General features: G+C 42.4%; 1 protein-coding gene across 1 annotated transcript in view; it reads left to right on the top strand.

Moving 5' to 3' along the window:
* Positions 1-17,639, top strand: part of Blo (bloated) — a 190,523-nt gene that overhangs the window by 41,951 nt on the left and 130,933 nt on the right. The window contains exon 3 of the mRNA XM_076768507.1: positions 2,159-5,607. Within this exon, the coding sequence (XP_076624622.1) occupies positions 2,159-5,607 (3,449 nt within the window). The remainder of the gene's footprint in view (positions 1-2,158; positions 5,608-17,639) is intronic.

Here is a 17,639-nt window from a genome sequence, read left to right as displayed (position 1 = left end):
AATGTAGCGATTTTATTACGATGCAGTTAGTTCGAAATAGCGGTATTCCAATTTACCTTCGTTTTATAAAATTAGAAAATCAAGTATATAGTAAATTTATTTTTTCTTGTAATTTAATGAAACATTAACTCTGTGTCTTAGAATTTACTAGTAGTAACCACAGCATATTTAAAGTGCATTTTACGTGTGAAACAACGAGTAAATGCTTACTGAAGATTTTTAATTTTAACAAATATTCTTATGAGAGAAGAAATACTATTTAGAAATGTGCTGTATTCGAATCGTAATAACAGGAGAATGATAAAAGTGTTTGTGTAATAGTTTCGCAGCTCAAAGCGTGTTTTGATTAATTAACTTTCTAGACTAAAACGAGTTAAATCAAATTTAACTTAGTATAATATCAAACACAATGATAGGATGACTTGATTTCATAAACATGCGAATCGATTACCCAGTTTCTCAAACTTTGTATGTCTGAATTGCGTCAGTTTGTTTCTTCACAGAATCACTAAAAATACAGAAATTTCTGTGAAAGTTTCCTCATTGTCTCCAGTCAGCCTTATCTTTAACTATCAGAATAGATACGATTCACTCTTTCAATTTAAAATGTATAGGATAAGGTGTAGAAAACAAACCGATTGAAAAACTCTTTCGTTTCTAGAGATGGCAAAAAGTTTTAGGTAGAGGTTGTTTAATTTCAAGATGGACATCGTATGGTTCCTTTTTATCGACTTTAATTAAAAGCTTCAAGGATACTTTAATGTGGCCCATTTTTTGTAATGGAAGGATTCGTTTCTTCGTTTAATATCTGGGTAAAAATCGTTCAAGATCACGGAAGATCAGCCGCAAAAAGAGTATTTCATTTCAACGAACTAAAACGATACTAACATTAAATAGCGAGAAATGCGTAAATTTTTTACTGAAATTCGAGAACGATTACGAGATACCCTAATTGCATTGTACGTTCGAGAATCCATCATAATAAAAAATGCTTCAAAAATGTACATAAGCGTACATTCAAGCGTACTGACTCTATTTTGAAAGTTAATTTTTTATGTCTGCTAATTCGGTTAATTTTCCCTTTCGTTACAACCGACACGATAAAATTCTATCGTCTATCTTTAATAACTATTTAATAGTCGAAAAACAGGCTTTGTAGGTATGCTTAATCTTACAATCTATAATCTTAATCTAATAATCTTAAAACATTGTTTTTAAACTTCTTTTAAACTTCAGAGTTTGTTGATACTTAAATTATCTGAATGTTCATATATTCATATTTATCGAGTATGCCATCAATAATATGCCAATATATACAGGAATATACAGAATATACTCAAAATATGTTCAAACAATTTTATTACTTAAACATAATAATAATCTATTATAAAGACCTAGCAGTCGGAGCTGGTACAAAATCTACAAACAAACAAAACACCTCTAGTGAAATAAAATTTTATTTAGGTTTCACTCTTTTATCTATTTCCCAGAAATTAATGTTAATAATATTGATATTAAAAATGAAGAATTATTTTCTAATTTTGCTAACACAATCCTGAGACTTTCCTCTTGCTACAGATACATTTCGTTTTAAACACTTTATTTTAACATACTCGTTTAGTGTGCTAAAGTTCGTAGATCTAACAAGCAAAGTGCAAGTCCTTCGGGTCATTGATTTAGTTGAAACTTTGCACGTTTGTAGATTTGGTCATCTGGTTTCAGAAAATATACTATTATAGTACAACTATCAAATTGTAAATACAATTTCTTAATACAAAAATTTATTTTCTACGCTTCTTCATACTAGTCACAGAATAAATAGAAGAAAGTACTTATTTATTATTGATTACAGCAGTGGTGCTTATCGTAGAAACATGAAAAGCATCACATCGACATCTTGCACATTAAATAAGTGGAGTAGCATTACATGAATCTGAACATGACCTGCTTGAATAAATATTTCAAAAACTATTGAGTAGTTGCACCTATAGTGGTACATTTTCTTGGCCCACATGACCAAATCTACAAACGTGGAAAGTTTCAACAAAATCGGTGATACCCGAAGGACTTGCGTTCTCCTTGCAAGCGCTGTAATATTTTCGTTGGCCACTGTCGGGGCGATCGTTGATTGAAACCGTGTAACGTTGAAATGTTTCAGGGCGTGGAGCACCCCGCGTGACCGCGGCACTCGTAGGAGATGGCGAAGGCAGGTTGATCGCCACCCCCGTCCACAAAGAGAGCATAGCGTCGAGGAGCAAGGAGGACCTAGCACAGGAGGCGGCCCTCGTGCTTCAACAAGCGGGCAGCCTTCACTGCGTCGCCCAGGACAACAGACGATTGCCCGGTCGATTCAGCACACTCCCGGCGCGTCGTAACAAGAAGAGGCCGGAGCTGCCGCTCGATGTGAGACGCAGGAGCGAGGAGATCGGCGCTACGACGAGCGGGGACCTCGTCGGTACACCGAGACCGAAGAAGAAAGCACTGGAGAGAAGCGTCAGCGATGCTGGCTCGAAGAAGCTGAAGAAAGGCGCCCTAGCCAAGCTATTCTCGCCGAAGTTGGAACGAAAGAGGAAACCAGTCGGACGTAGCGCGAGCGACGCCGGCACCTCGACGCGATCGCACCGCAAGAGAAGCGGCAGCGAGAGCGAAGGATCCCACCTGAGCAGCGTGCGCGCCAAGAAGCAGTTGTCGCCGATAATCGAGGCGTCGCCGCACGTCGATCAGCCACCGTTTCACTTCGGTAGAATCGCGGTGAACGAGAACGCCAGCATACCGGAGGCGAAGAAGTCCAAGCAGGAGGAGTTCGATGCCGTGGAAACGGTGAGGGAAATCGGCGAGAGTTTCGAAGGAGCGGAAGCGAGCAAGCCGCCGATATCGCCGAGGAGAGCGAACAAGTCGACCGTAAGACGCATACCTATCGTGCTAGAGGACGATAACAAGATCAGAGAGGAAGGGGAAGAGAGGAAAGAGAAGGTAACCCGGACCCCTTCACCAGCAAAGGACACCGGGCTCGACGAAGTAGACAAGGTCGGCGCGAGTAGCATGCTGCACAGCAGCAGATACGATCTACAGCAACGCGACGAAGAGTCAACGATACACAAGATGATTCACCGATTATCCAACGATCGTTCACCCCCGCCGCAGCTGACCAGAACGATGGTTTCGCCCGGGCCCGGATTCGGTCACAACAACAACCGACCGTTCTCGTACACCAGACCGAACGAGTCGTGCAGCCCGCCGCCCCCGCAGACAAACGTGATTTACGCCCAGGTGCAGACCGATAAGAAGAAGGCGCAGAGGAGCCACTCGGACAGCGACGAGGGTCTCGGTCTCGAGAGGAAGGACTCGTCGCGCGAGAACAGCCCCGCGGAGAAGGAGTACCGCAGGACGGATTACTCGTACAGCAGCGACCTGAGGCGCAACAATGAGATCAACGCGTTCAAGAACGTCGCCGCGCACTTCCCCGGCCACTACGCCGGCACGCAGGATTACGCGTCGAGGAACACGGAGGCGAAACGACGCCACGAGTTCGACGAGATCGATCGACGGCTGTACGACAAACCGGAGAAGTACACGTCGACGGTGTTCGTCGACACTTCCGGTAGGAGCAGGGCGGACGGGACGGACGCCAGACAGCCCAAGTCCGGTATATCGAACAAGACGTCCGAGCTGAGCGCCAGACGCGACCTGCTCGAGTCCAGGATCAAGCTGCGGCTGCAGGCGGACGAGATGTTCGCCGCGAAGAACACCGCGAACGTACCGATCAAGAAGTCCGAACACGAGATCATCGATAAGCCGATCGTGCCGTCGCCGGTTACGCCAAATCGCGTCGCGTCGCCGAAACGTTACATGGATACCTACATAACGGAAACACGCACCAACAGCAACGGCGAGAAGTACATATTCGAGAAGGAGATACACGAGGATAACGGCAAGGTGTACGGATACGAGAAAAAGATAACGAACAAAATACCGAACGACGGCTACATAGACACGAAACCGAGGGACGGTTACAAGGTGGAGACCAGGACGGACAAGTACGGGGACAAGTACATCGTCGAGACGCGGACGCACGAGGGTTACGCGGACGATTTCAAGCCGTTCCTCAGCGACAGAAGCAGGACCAGCCCGGACGAGAGATTCCAAGCCGTCGGGAACACCAGCACCCCGTACAAGGTGTCCAATTTCCATCCGGTCGAGACCCCGGTCGCGCATCGTTACCGCGGCGAGTCCAAGGAGAACCGTCGTCACGTTCTTTCCTCGCCCATAATCGCGAAGAAGCTCGCCAACGAGAGAAAATTCTCCAAGAGCGACGACTTCTTGGACCGCGACGCGCGGCCGCGCGACGCCTACGCGCCGCAGAAGAAGAAGAACTTGGAGTCGATACGCGGCATGAGCAAGTCGACGCAGCGTCTGGACGAGATCGGCGAGAACGCGAGAGTCAGGGCGCTCAGGAGCGAGTACACGACCAGATCGCACGAGAACCTGACCAGCAGGGCAGACTACGTGAACGCCAGGGACATGCGTCGCCCGCTTATGAACAGTCCCACGATGAACGGGAAGAAGGAGAGGTCGCCGTTCGCGAAACGTCATCTGGACAGCTTGAGAGAGGGCCCGAACGACGACTACGACACGGACATATCGCAGCTGACGAGCAGCCAACTCGAGTCCAAGTATTACAAAGAGACGCGCACCACCCAGCGATACACCAGCAGCAAGCATCCGGTTCACGACGACTACGACAGTTCTCCGCCCAGGATACGCACCGATCGCGGTGGCTACAACTCCAGCCGTTACGATTCCGACACCACGGCCAGAGACTCGATCCGTTGCGAGACCCGATACGACGAGTCCTCGCGCACCCTCAGAAAGGAGCATCGAAAACTGGACGAGGACCCGAAGAAGCCCCTGAGAAGGTCGCGCAATCGGTTGGACTATTTCGACGACTCGGACGCCAGGGAGAGTCCGCGCGCGAAGGCGTCCGTTGGACGATTGGAGCCGTTCGACGAGAGCCCGACCCGGCCGCCCAGAGCCTTCCACGAGGGCGGCAAGTCCAGGCACATCAGGCAGGAGACCAGAGCGCACACCGAGCGTCGTCACCGCGAGACGCGGCTCAGCGATTCCGATCGGAAGGATCGTCTGGCCGATTCCGGTATCGAGAACGATTACAGACGCGACTCCCAGGAGGTGGACAGACGGGAGCAGATCGAGTCGGAGGACGAGGGCTTCGTCACCAGGCAGTTCATCAAGCACGAACGTAGGCACACCGATCGTAACATGAACCTGACGCCGTCCGAGCAACGGAAGTACGACAAGTATACGAACGACGTCACCAAGTCCGCGCCGGTCACCGCGAAACCGCCGTCCGGGGCCGATAAAAAGTACGAGAAGAAGGCGGCCAAGAAGAGCGGGACCATGAGCAAGGTGAAGCAGCTGTTCAGTAAGAAGGAGAAAAAGACGAAGGAGGAGAAGAATAAGAAGAACGCGAGGAGCAGCAGCAGCGGCGCGCTGACGGACGACGAAGTAACGATGAGGTACAGGGAGTACCGCGGCGATCAGCTGAGGAGTGCCAAGAGCGCCAGGGACTTGGGCAGTGACATCAATCAGGTAAGGGAACTCTTTGTTATCTGGCTTTGAGGTCGAACGAGAGCCACGCGGACCCCGAGGAGTCGCTCCGTCCGGGAAGCGAATCTTTACGACAAATAGTAGCCTCCGCAGCTATCTCTTTATGCTTCGTTTTGAAAGACGGAAATCACTGCGTATCGGGCAAGATAGATAGCCCGTGACAGTCGTATAATCCAAAGCCTTATGAACTTCTTTTACAACCGCGATCCACGGTCTTATCCGATCGTCGTGGATCACCGCGGACGGTTTCTTACGATCCTCGAACGACCACTTCCGCAATAACACGTGGAATGCCTTTGATGGACAGGGCCGCGTCTCTGGCGCATCTTTAATGAAGGACCTCGTCGAGTATTTAAGAGGGTCTTCTACAGTAAACCGTCAAAAAATTCGATTTTTGTTTTTCATTTTCTTAAAGGACATAATCTTAGAAATATATGTAAAAATGCACATCACCGAACTTTTAAAATTAACGAAGGTATACGTATTGCTCGAGTTATACATGTTGTAATAGTATGATCCTTCTGTTTATATGCGTTTATCTCTAAATTATCTTTTCTGAATTGGCATCCATGTTATCTCAAGATCTACTTGACCGATTTCGTTCAAATTTGGCGTGTACCTTCAGTATATGTGTCGCTATAGCTTGTACTACGATGAAGTCAAAATCATTATTCTTTCTATTATTTTTTTTAGCCTGCCAAAGTTAAAAACAAGAAAAAAATCGATAGCAATATATTTAGTCTGATACAATATCTATTTGTTTCAAATTTCTATGAATTTTTGATGTTAGTATAAAATTGCAGAAATCCCCTGAAATGATAAATTTTGTTCTCTATTAAATTACAAATTTTATCCTCGTCGATTCCAAAGTATCGATCGGTACGAACGCATAAGGTGATCTAATAGTTTCCTGGGAAGTAGACAAGGTCGATTATAACCCTCCAGGCCATCCTAATAGCATCCACGTTGTTGCAAACCACGGAAACAATTAGTCCTGCCATAGGGAAGATAAAAGTATATTTTTTTTTTCTTTTGAGAAAATTACGATTTAATTAATTGGAACGCGGATGCCGATCAGAAACAAGTGACACGAATATACCTAACAGTTCGATCATCCGTCAGCCACGCAAGGATTCAAAGTGTTGCGTAAAGATTGCCTCCGGGGATTTCTAAATGCATACGTGCTACTTTGTGCGGTTCAATCTAATTGGCTTTTCTTATTATAAAATAAAATTTCCCGAGTCTATGTTAGCCAAACGCGTATCTTTCAATTAGAAAGTAATTTATTTAAACACACGGCGACCGCAAATCAACTTTTCTTGCCGCGCAACGGTGTCTCGTCCCCCAGCGTTCGTCGTTTCAGCCTGACTAGGCGTTGTTCCGAGTAAATGTAAGACCCTTAGAAACCGGAAGCATTCGATAATTGGGATCTCATACCGTTCTCGAGTGCGCGGTTGCGTCACGCCTAACTGTACACCAGCCGGTGGAAAGTATCCGCACCGGTGGACAGCATATACCTGAATCGCACTCCCGCCCACGCAGCGGAAACGTTTTTCGGAGTATTTATCACGCTCGTAAGTGGAAACAAGACGACACGTTCCCTGCAACCTTTCACAAGCTTCCGTGGAATCACAAAATTAATTTCAAAGCGTCAAAAATGCTGTAAAAATGCATCGTTTCAAAATTTTATTTTAAAAATTACTGGTAGTTGATTTTCACAGGATCGTCCCCTCCTTAACGTTGACATAACTTAAACTACGCTTATAAATTCAATATATTTATATTGAAACAATAGAGGTTTTTCTTTCAATTAATATATACAGGACAGGTAGAGGAAATATTTGCGAATTAAATTTAACCAGAGTAGTATAACTGTTATGCACTTAAGTTTGATATCTTATGTATCTGCATGATACATAGATTATTTAGTGAATAATTGAAATTAATATTTACATTTGTGGTGGAATAAGGTATACATTAACATATATTGACAAAAATAAGTCGATAGGTAATACAATACATAAAAATATAAAATCTTAGGTTTAGATTTATTGTATTTTCTCCTCGCCGCCTGTAATCTTTTTGATGGTGCATTTAAATGTTTACATTTCAATAATATTTTCCTTTCGTTAATCTATGTACTATAAAAATATATAATATATAAAACTTGAGTTCATATATATTTATATCTTATTTTCCCTCTATCTGTCCACTCAATTTCGTTTGCAATTATATATTCGTACTGTAGGAAGAAAAACAAAGGAAAGGGGACGTTTTATAGAAAGAATAGGTGGTCGGTGGAGTACTTGCGAGAGAGATAAGTTGCATGTAGCCCTCTGGTGGCGAGCGCGGGAAGTATCGCCACGGTATCGTTACACAGACCAAATTCGACGATTGAACGTATCTGAAACCTATTAAATTCATAACTAAATCTTCTATAATATCAAGAGTATTAGTATTATAGAAGCTTTGCAACGAACCAAAATTCAGTTAGATCCAGATTTTACCGACTACCTGTGACGAGCAACGTCATGCGCAAGCAGACTCGCGGCCTAAGGCTTCGTAACGGAGCTCTCAGTGTCCAGGCTCCCGTACGAAGAATGATGATATAGTGCTCAAACGATCATCGATGTAAAAGTCAGCTGCATTCTCTCGGAAAGTGTGTCTGCGCCGAAGATTTATCGGACGTAACATTTAACTCGTATGATAAATAATTCCCCGTTTATAACCGTACCGAGAACATCCGTCTTCGCGGTGGAAGTTCGTCGCGCTTATTGGGCTGCGATCTCTCCCGTTAGGTGAAGACGAAAGTTCATCAAGGTCGGATAACTTGATGCGTGTACGGAATGAGTCGCTAGAAAGTACTATCTAAAATCGTATCCGATTCGTTTATTCTGGAGAAAGATGCGTCGGGATGAAATATACAAGTTGGCCAAGTAACTGTTAGCGCCTTAACCCCTTCAGGCATCGGGATTATATACTACGCCATTAAACGTTCGCAAATATTAAATTTAATTTCTGCAAATCGTCGGTGTAATACTTTAGTAACTTAATCCTCTCTGTTCCCGTATTTTATCTTTCGTCTGCAGGAGAGAAAGTTTTAAAGATTCCTTAATTTAAGGTTTGAAGAGGGCTGGAGTTTACCGTTCTTTCGAACAATACGAATTATTTCTATTCGATTGGTGTCATACTTTGAACAAGTAATACGATTGCAACAGGTCTATCGAGTTTTAATTTTTTTAACTATGTTCCACCGCTTCGAGAAATCTGAAAAAATTACACGTTGATAAACGCAACGAGATCCAACAACTGTAAAAATATAAACGTGATCGTTTGAGAACTTCGATATAAAATTATTTAAAATTCAGAAATGAATTTCAGAATGTCCATAATTTTTGATACGATAAAAGAAATGGAATTACCCTAATAGAAGGGGTAGCGGGTGAATACTCGACAGAAAAAATTTTCACTGGGGAGCCTATCCATTGATACGTCCAAAGTTGAATTTGATTCGAGGATACTTTCATCATACTTATTCGGCTATACTCTAGCTTTTATATCCTGGTAACGGAGCCTCACTAAAGTTACCGTAGCTTCGAAAATATCGAATATTTTTCTACGTAAAAAATGGTGGATATTCTTCAAACATAGATCTAAATACATGCATTGGAACTTAATACAAAAACGTTTCATCGTTTCCCCCGAAAAATTCCCAAAAGAAAACCAGTAATAAATTACATAGCAGAATACCTTAGACATTAAAATAATATCCGATCGTGATCGAGTTCTTTCGTACAAAAGGAATGTCGTCTATCTAATCAGTCAGGGGTGTCGGTGACTGGGAAACTGTAATTGTTTCGCGCCGTTTTACAAATCCTGCAACGGCGAGACCGTGCCACGTCGGACGAGCGTGGCAGCCGTTTGTATCGAGGAATCGCTTTCCGTGGATTTCGCAAACCAGGATACGTATCGACATTCGCGGCCGAAGGGAAAAGATTAATGGTCGGACGCAACGACGGCCATACCAGTCGAGGTCGAAAAGCGGTAACAATGGCAACGCGGGTGAAAGACGCTCGTAAAATCCCATTTGCATGGTCCCACGGTGGGTGGAAGGATTATTGCGAAAGTCGCGTTCCGCGATCGGTAACAGGTGGTTCTTGCAGCGAATTGGAGGTCCGTTTGAATTTTCTATGGTCCGCGTACCCCGGACAATTAATGATCTTGTTTTACAGCGGCGCTCAAATGGGCAGGTCTCGCGGCTCGCTACCTTGAGATTTTTATCGAGACGTTTACTCGGCCGCGTAATGCGTTTTTCGTGTCCGATGGTAATCTACGTTAAACTGGTTCCCATTATGCCTTTTATTATGCATTGTATCGGCTCGCCGGGTGGAGCTACAACGCGCTTACGTAACAGTTAATAACCCGCGATAGTTAAGCTCTGGGAGATTTTATGGGACAATCGCGCGAATCGTCTCTACGGGCTTCTTCGTCGATAATGACTCCTCGAATGTCCCTTGATGACAACCTCGATGTCGTTTATTTTCCTACGTGGTGACTTTACACGGCGAACAGTCGTAAACTAAATTCGGTTTTACGATTTAATAGGTACTTTACGATTAAAGGAATTGTTAATCCTGCCAGGGAACGTTTATATTTTTCGCGAATCGAATGCGGACCGATCGCTCGCGACGCTTCGAGTTTACGTGGAGGAAATCCGTGCAAATCACCAGAATATCCGTGTATCATATTTCTCTCTGTAAAGATCGATCTAGTTAGTTCGACTCTGGACGTATTAAATAATTTTGTACTATTTGTTATTGATACTTATAACGGGGAGGGGTTGGTCTGATAGTATTTTAGTATTTTAATATAAACTCAAACTAAATTTAAAAGACACAAAATTGTATCGTTTAAGTACCTTTCCTAGATGATACAGAAAATGTTAACCCCTTAAGGACAAGTGTTTTTTCAAATGTTTACTATTTGGTTTTGTTCAGATTTATTCGTACAAGGAATTTGTTTGACAAATACCTCGTGAATGTAAGAATGTGTTAATTTCAATATATTATATAAGACATGGTGACAAGTGAGAAGCCTCAAGATTGTGAAACTTGACATGAAGAACTTATGACGAATCAGAGTCGAACTAAAATCCTCTTTAAAAAATTGCAATTGTCGAAGATACACAGCTCTGAACACAAACAAATGATTCTTGCAATAAATTCCTAATTTAATTATGCAATAAATATAGTTTAAATAATTATAGACTGCACTTTCGATCAACGCCGTCGATATAAGAATAACATTTATTATTCCATCCAAAGACGATAAAACGTAACAAAAAAAAAATATTTGCATCTTAAAATATTAAAAAATATGCAGGGTGTTCGACTACCCTTGGGAAAAATTTTAATGGGAGATTCTAGAGGCCAAAATAAGACGAAAATCAAGAATACCAATTTGTTGATTGAGGCTTTATTAAGAAGTTATTAACGTTTGAAGTTCCACCACTACTGAATTTTTTTCTCGAAAATGCGCAGGATTTCGGGGGTATGTCTAATGACCAAAAATGATTGTAATTGACCCCTGCAACCGAAAATAATTTTTCTAGAACGATTAGAAATTTTTTAGTTTCGTCGAAAAATTTAGACACCTACCCCCTTTGTCGATTTTTCTTAAAAATTCGTTTTTTATTTTTAATAATTTTGTTTGATGGTTTACAGAAAAGTTGTCTAATACTTTTTTGTAGGCACCCATAAGCTCTACTTCAAAAATAAATTTCAATCAAATCCATTCACTATTCTAGAAGTTATGGCCGTTTGAAAATTGGACAACTTTTATGGGGTTTTTCTCATTTTTCGGGGTCAAGGATCAACTTTTCCAATTTTTTCAGAATTTCTAGATATTCTTCACTAAAATACGCGTTGATTGCTTTTTTAAACACTAAAATCGTCCAATCCGTTCAGAAGTTATGACGTTTTAAAGATTCGCATGAAATTTCAGGGAAGCATTTCTGGCCTCACATTAGATTTTCGGTAAACAATTTTTTTCTTGAAAATGCGTAGGATTTCTGGGGTATGTATAATGACCAAAAATGATTGTAATTGACCCCTGTAACTAAATATAATTTTTTTAGTATGATTTGAAATTTTTTAATTTTGTCTAAAAATTTCAGTATCTACTCGAATTTTTTTTTCGAAAGTGGGTAGGATTTCAAGAATATGCTAATGACCAAAAGTGGTTGTAATTGACCCCTGCAACTAAAAATAATTTTTTCAGAATGATTTGAAATCTTTTAATTTAATTTTTTAATAACATTTTAATGAAGCTTTAGTCAAGAAAATGATATTCTTCATTTTCGTCTTATTTTGGCCTCTAGAATCTCCCATTAAAATTTTTTCTGGGAGTGGTCAAACACCCTGTATATGGAAAGTGGCAAAAAGTTTCATCAAACCCTTATGCTGTAAAAAAATTGTCAAATATCACTCCTCGTTTTACCATTTTATAAAAGTCTTCCCCCTTAAATCTTTCGTAGTGTGGAGCGGTTAGAGACAGATTAATTTGCTAAAAGGAGCAAATACGGCTCTGGTTGCGTATAGAAATGAAAAAATAACTCCCAGAGACGAGAAAATGAGCGCCCTGAGCTGGTGGTCCGCTAGAAAACATCCCCCAGCAGGTGATCGTATATCGCGCGCGACGAATTGATCAAGTAGTGCTTAAGTTTAATGTAGCTCGCTGCCAGCCAAGTACCGACGGAATCGCGCGTTACCTTACAGCGAGACACCCACGCTCGCACACGCGTTCACGCCAATAATATCCCAGCCGATTCACGCCCAGGTGCGAAAGACGCTCGCTCACGCTCTCTTGGATACGTTCGAACGTATTTGCGCGAAAAGGCTCAGGGTGATTTCGCAATATATTCCACGGTGTAAACAGGAGAAGAAGAGGACGAGGAAAGCGGCTGGTGGGGAAAAAAGGGCCATTAACTCTCTCGTAACTCGGCAGGTGAGGCGCGGAACCCTACGGCGCTGCTTGTTTTACTGCGCTAATTAACAATAAATAGCCATAAGACGAAACGAGCGCCTTTTGTTTCGTTCGAATCGCGAGGCCGATCCACCATCGACGTTTTTCGATAACTCGAGCAAACGATCGTCGAACAACGGGATTCGGGGCAATTTTAACCGCGAGAAAGAAATTACCGTTTGTTCCTAACAATATTATAAACGTTACTGTGAACCGTACTATTTGCAATTCTTATTAATTTATTTCTCTGTACTGTATTATACATGGTGTTCGGCCACACCTGGGAAAAATTTTAATGGGGGATTCAAGAGGCCAAAATAAGACGAAAATCGAGAATATCAATTTCTTGACAGAGGCTTTGTTAAAAAGTTATTAAAAAATTAAATTAAAGAATATCAAATCGTTCTAAAAATATTATTTTTGGATGCGGGGGTCAATTGCAATCATTTTTGGTCAATAGACATACCCCCGAAATCTTGCGCACTTTCGAGAAAAAGATTCAGTACAGGCGGAACTTTAAACGTTAATAACTTTTTAACGAAGCCTCCATCAACAAATTGGGTTTCTTGATTTTTGTCTTATTTTGACCTCTAGAATCGTTACAAATGGGGTTACACGTATAATTAGATTAATGTGAAATTTTAATTTTCGAAAGACTACTAAAAATATAAGAAATACTCGAAGTAAGATATGAATTATTATATTTAAGGGTTGGGACAAAGACTACCATTTCATTAATTCTATTAATGAAAATTTGAATTTGCCTAAAGATATCTGCAATCTACGTATAATAAATTATCATTTAATTTTTTTCATCGTCTATTCAGTATAGACAAATTTAATTACATTAGCGTGTACGCTGACGCCGTGTATATCGTTTGCATTTCCATAAGCTCTTGCAAAAATCGTTCCAACGGGCGTGACATTTAAGCAACATTTGCATTTTTGAAAGTTCTTCGGCGCCGTTCGCATAAACGACCGTCCACTTCGGCGAACTAATAAAATCGCCCGGTATCGCGATATACATATTAACCTTTCGAGTGACCAGTCGACCGAGGAGATCCTCCGACTCTGATAGCTGAAAATACATCCGCGGTGTTCGATGAATCTCGAAAGAGCCTGAGATACCTGCGCGTGCCGCCCCCACCGTCCCCGGTAACTGTTTCGCCGTCGTCAAGCTTAGACATTGACATTCGTCGCGTTACGCAACCCACCGTGAACACACACACCGACCTTTCATTATTCTCCATTGACAGAGATGCGATAATTTTCGTAAAAATTTAAGACACTCCATCCTTGAAAATACTAACTGCATTTTTACGAAGGACACTGAATTATAACAATGGAAAGTCCCAGCAAGAAGAGCAGATCTTTAACAAAGTGTAACGTAGCAGTAATTCTCGTTTTCTTTTTCAAAATAAATGTTCCTTATTCTTAAAAACACCAAAGTCAATTTTAACAAACTCTCGAAACAAAAGCTCGTCACGCTTGCTTGGAAAAATTGCAATATAAATACTGCGTACCTCGATTAAAATTATTAAAAAAGAATCTCTAAATTTGAATGATATAATAAAATTTAAAAATAACTCCACGTATCGATGGTGTTTATTTGTAATTTCATCTCGAAATCAGCGCCCTCCGGGAAAATTCTACTACGATTCAAGATGGCCGCCGCGCGTTCGTAAATTCTCGACTGACAGAGACACTGGATGGTAACAATGAAAAGTTCCTAGAAAAATGGTAAATTTTAAGTCTGTACGTAATTTCAGCCTCGCCACTTAGGCCCATCCCTCATGGGTCACTCCTTCCTAAACTTCAAGTCCCAGTAGTATCCCTTGAAAACTAATTATAGTGTGCATTGTGTAAATGACTTTAGAATACGTAAATTTCTATTGTCGAGTAAGATGGTAAAGTTGAGAATTAAATAAGTCCGGTAAATTCAGTACAGTTAAGTAATTTGGAGGGACTTAAACCCTCGTACTATTAATATTCGAAAAGAATAAAGGACGCATCCTAAGCTGTTCGATAATAACCATGTTAGAGTTCCAAACATTATTTGTAATTGCATCTCTAAATCAGCGCCCCCGTGAAAATTCTCCTACGATTCAAGATGGCCGCCGTTGGTAACCTGGCGTTCGTCTCGAGCCACGTGGTGGTTATTGGGCAAAAGTAATCGAACGTCGGTGAGCGGGGTACGGTGTCGTTAGTTTCGATCTCGAGCGTCGATCGGGCGTAGAGAACTCTTCGAGTGCAAGAAATGAAAAAAGGAAAGCAAGAAATGGCTACCGGGAATCCGGCCGACCGAGCGAAATCACTCAACGGTGGTGACCCGCGGGCACGGACATTCCGCGGCGAGCAGATTCCATGAAAACGCTCGAGCACGGCCCCAGCATCCGCGTGTGCGCATGCATATGCAGGGCGTGTCTAATGCGCCACGACTGTTCCACGTTGTGAGATTCCTTGTTGAAAAATTATCGCTGCCGTGCGATCGCAACAACAATTCCTCCGGCTGATGTGTGCCGGTGTTCTCGGGCACTGCGGCGGGAATTAACCTTGCCGCGATCGCGTAACCGGCTTGGATTCGAAAGCGATGCCAATCAGCTTCGCAGTCGGACGAACTCAAAAAGACGCACACAGCCACGGGAAAGTATTCGAACGATTACGTATTACTAATTGAAATTGACACAGACCGTGCAGCAAACACCTACATTGTACAGCTTCTACTTTGAGGTCGGAGTTCGTCCCTTCAACATGGACGACAAAGAAAAATAAGGGTCAACTATTTTTGGTCCTCGACAATTGCTCAAATTATAGCGCGAAATTGTTATTTTATAATATTTCAAATTAAAGTAAATATCAAATTAAAAGCACTCTCCCGTAACGCGACTATCATTGAACGAAGAATACCGATCTGAAAATCAGTGAATGTTCGTAACCTTGTCAAAACGTCTATAACTGTCAAGGAAATGATATTTCAAGTAATCAATACTACTAATTGCATTACCGTTTAAAGACGAACAAACTTTGAATCTTGATTCTATTAGAACCTTTATTTGCTCCGTGACTTTAATGCGGAATTATTTCCCGGTAGGTCTCTTCAAAGCGTGCACGTCTAAAACTAACGGCACATTGTACAGGTAATTTGAAGCCATTAAGCTTCAGTTCCCATTACATTATTGGACAATCGTTTATTCATAATTAATTGCCTCCTACAATTGCTGTATCGCTGTCAGCGAAGAAGACATCTTAAAGGAACTCGGAAAGGAGGACGAGCAGACTCGTGAATCGCTTTTCAGCATTTAGTTTGAGAAAGTCAAGAGATCTCCAGACCTTGTACATGATACAATCACTCTATACTAATTTATATCTATTCAAATCAGAGGCCTCCTCTTTCAATGGTGGTTCACAGTTACGCGTAGAATTTTTATTTTGAGAAGCACGGAACTATTTCTGGGGTGTTGTTAAACGCCTCTATTTTGTCGTCAACGATTTCCATTGGTCAACCTGAGAGTACTGCATTATTAGAAATTATACGATTCAATTCTAACATTGTCGTTGTCTTAAGGCATCTTCGCTATACACGTAACTTTTTATGAGTTTGCACCAGAGATGCCAGATTCAGCACCCGGTGCCCTACTCACACATACCAGATCACGCGTACGTGAGCTCTTAGAGTTTCAGAAAGTCGACAAAGGCAAACTGACAGATGCCCTCTTTTTCGATTATTCCGAAGCTGCCCGAAGTAATTTCGGACCACCTCGTGGGAGTCGAGAGAGAAAGGCTCACATTTGCCTTCTCGCTCTTAACAACTGAAATCCGATCTCCCGTCTACGGCATACGATTCCGGAATCTCGACTGCCCAGGTATTTTTACTTGCCTTTCCTAGAGTTCATTACTGAACTCTGCAAATTACTCCTGGTTTCTATTTGCCTCTGATGACCTCTGATGACCAGTGCTGACAAAAGTATAGAACTCCCGACAACTTTTGACACCATACAGCGACTGTTACTGACTGCTCCTGATTACTGCTTGCTTCTGCTGGACTCTGCTGACCATCGCTTATATTTCTGACAACCTATAACAATTACTACTGACTTCTGCTAACCTCTGTTAGTCTTTGCTGATCTCTGTCAGCGTGTGCTTGTCTCTGCTGAACTTTCCTGGCCTCTGCCGAACGCTACTGACCACTGCAGGTATTTCTGATAATGTATAACGATTAATACTTACTACTGCATGCCCCTACAAGTCTCTGCTTGCCTTTGCAGGTCTCTGCTTGCCTGTGCATGCCTTTGCTGGCCTCTGCTGAACACTGCTGACCACCCCTGATGCTTCTGACAACGTATAACGATTACTACATGCTACTGTTCGCCCCTGCTGATCTCTGCTTGCCACTGCATGCCTCTGCTCATCTCTGCTGACCGCTGCTGACCACCTCTGATGCTTCTGACAACATATAACGCTTACTACTTGCTACTATTCGCCCCTGGTGATCTCTGCTTGCCACTGCTGGCCTCTGCTGACCACCGTTTATATTTCTGGCAACGTACAACGATTACTATGACTCCTGCCTTCATTTGTTAACCTCTGCCAGCTTCCCCTGGCCTAAGCTGGCCTCTGCTGACCGCTGCTGACCACTGCTGACCACCGTTTATACTTCTGGCAACGTACAACGATTACTACTGGCTACTGCCACCCCCTGCTGACCTCTGCCAACATCTCCTGACGTCAGCTGACCATCGCTGACCACTGCTGACCGTTGCTGACAAATTGTGACACGATGTAATATAATATAATATGTTTATATGTATTAAAGTGTTGTATAATGTAAATCCATGGCAATAAATAATATAATTTCAAAGAATTCTATGTATTCTCATCATTTTTTACCCTTCTTTTCCTCTCCAAATTTCCCGCCGCCAGGAATTTCTGCGAATTCCTGGAAATGTCGTAATTTCTAAGAATTCCTGAAAATTCTCAGATCCCTGAAACTT

This window comes from Colletes latitarsis, chromosome 1, assembly GCF_051014445.1.
Source record: "Colletes latitarsis isolate SP2378_abdomen chromosome 1, iyColLati1, whole genome shotgun sequence".
NCBI classification, from domain to species: domain Eukaryota; kingdom Metazoa; phylum Arthropoda; class Insecta; order Hymenoptera; family Colletidae; genus Colletes; species Colletes latitarsis.
The sequence above is the reverse complement of the archived record's forward strand: the minus strand, read 5'-3'. Positions and strand labels throughout refer to the sequence as shown.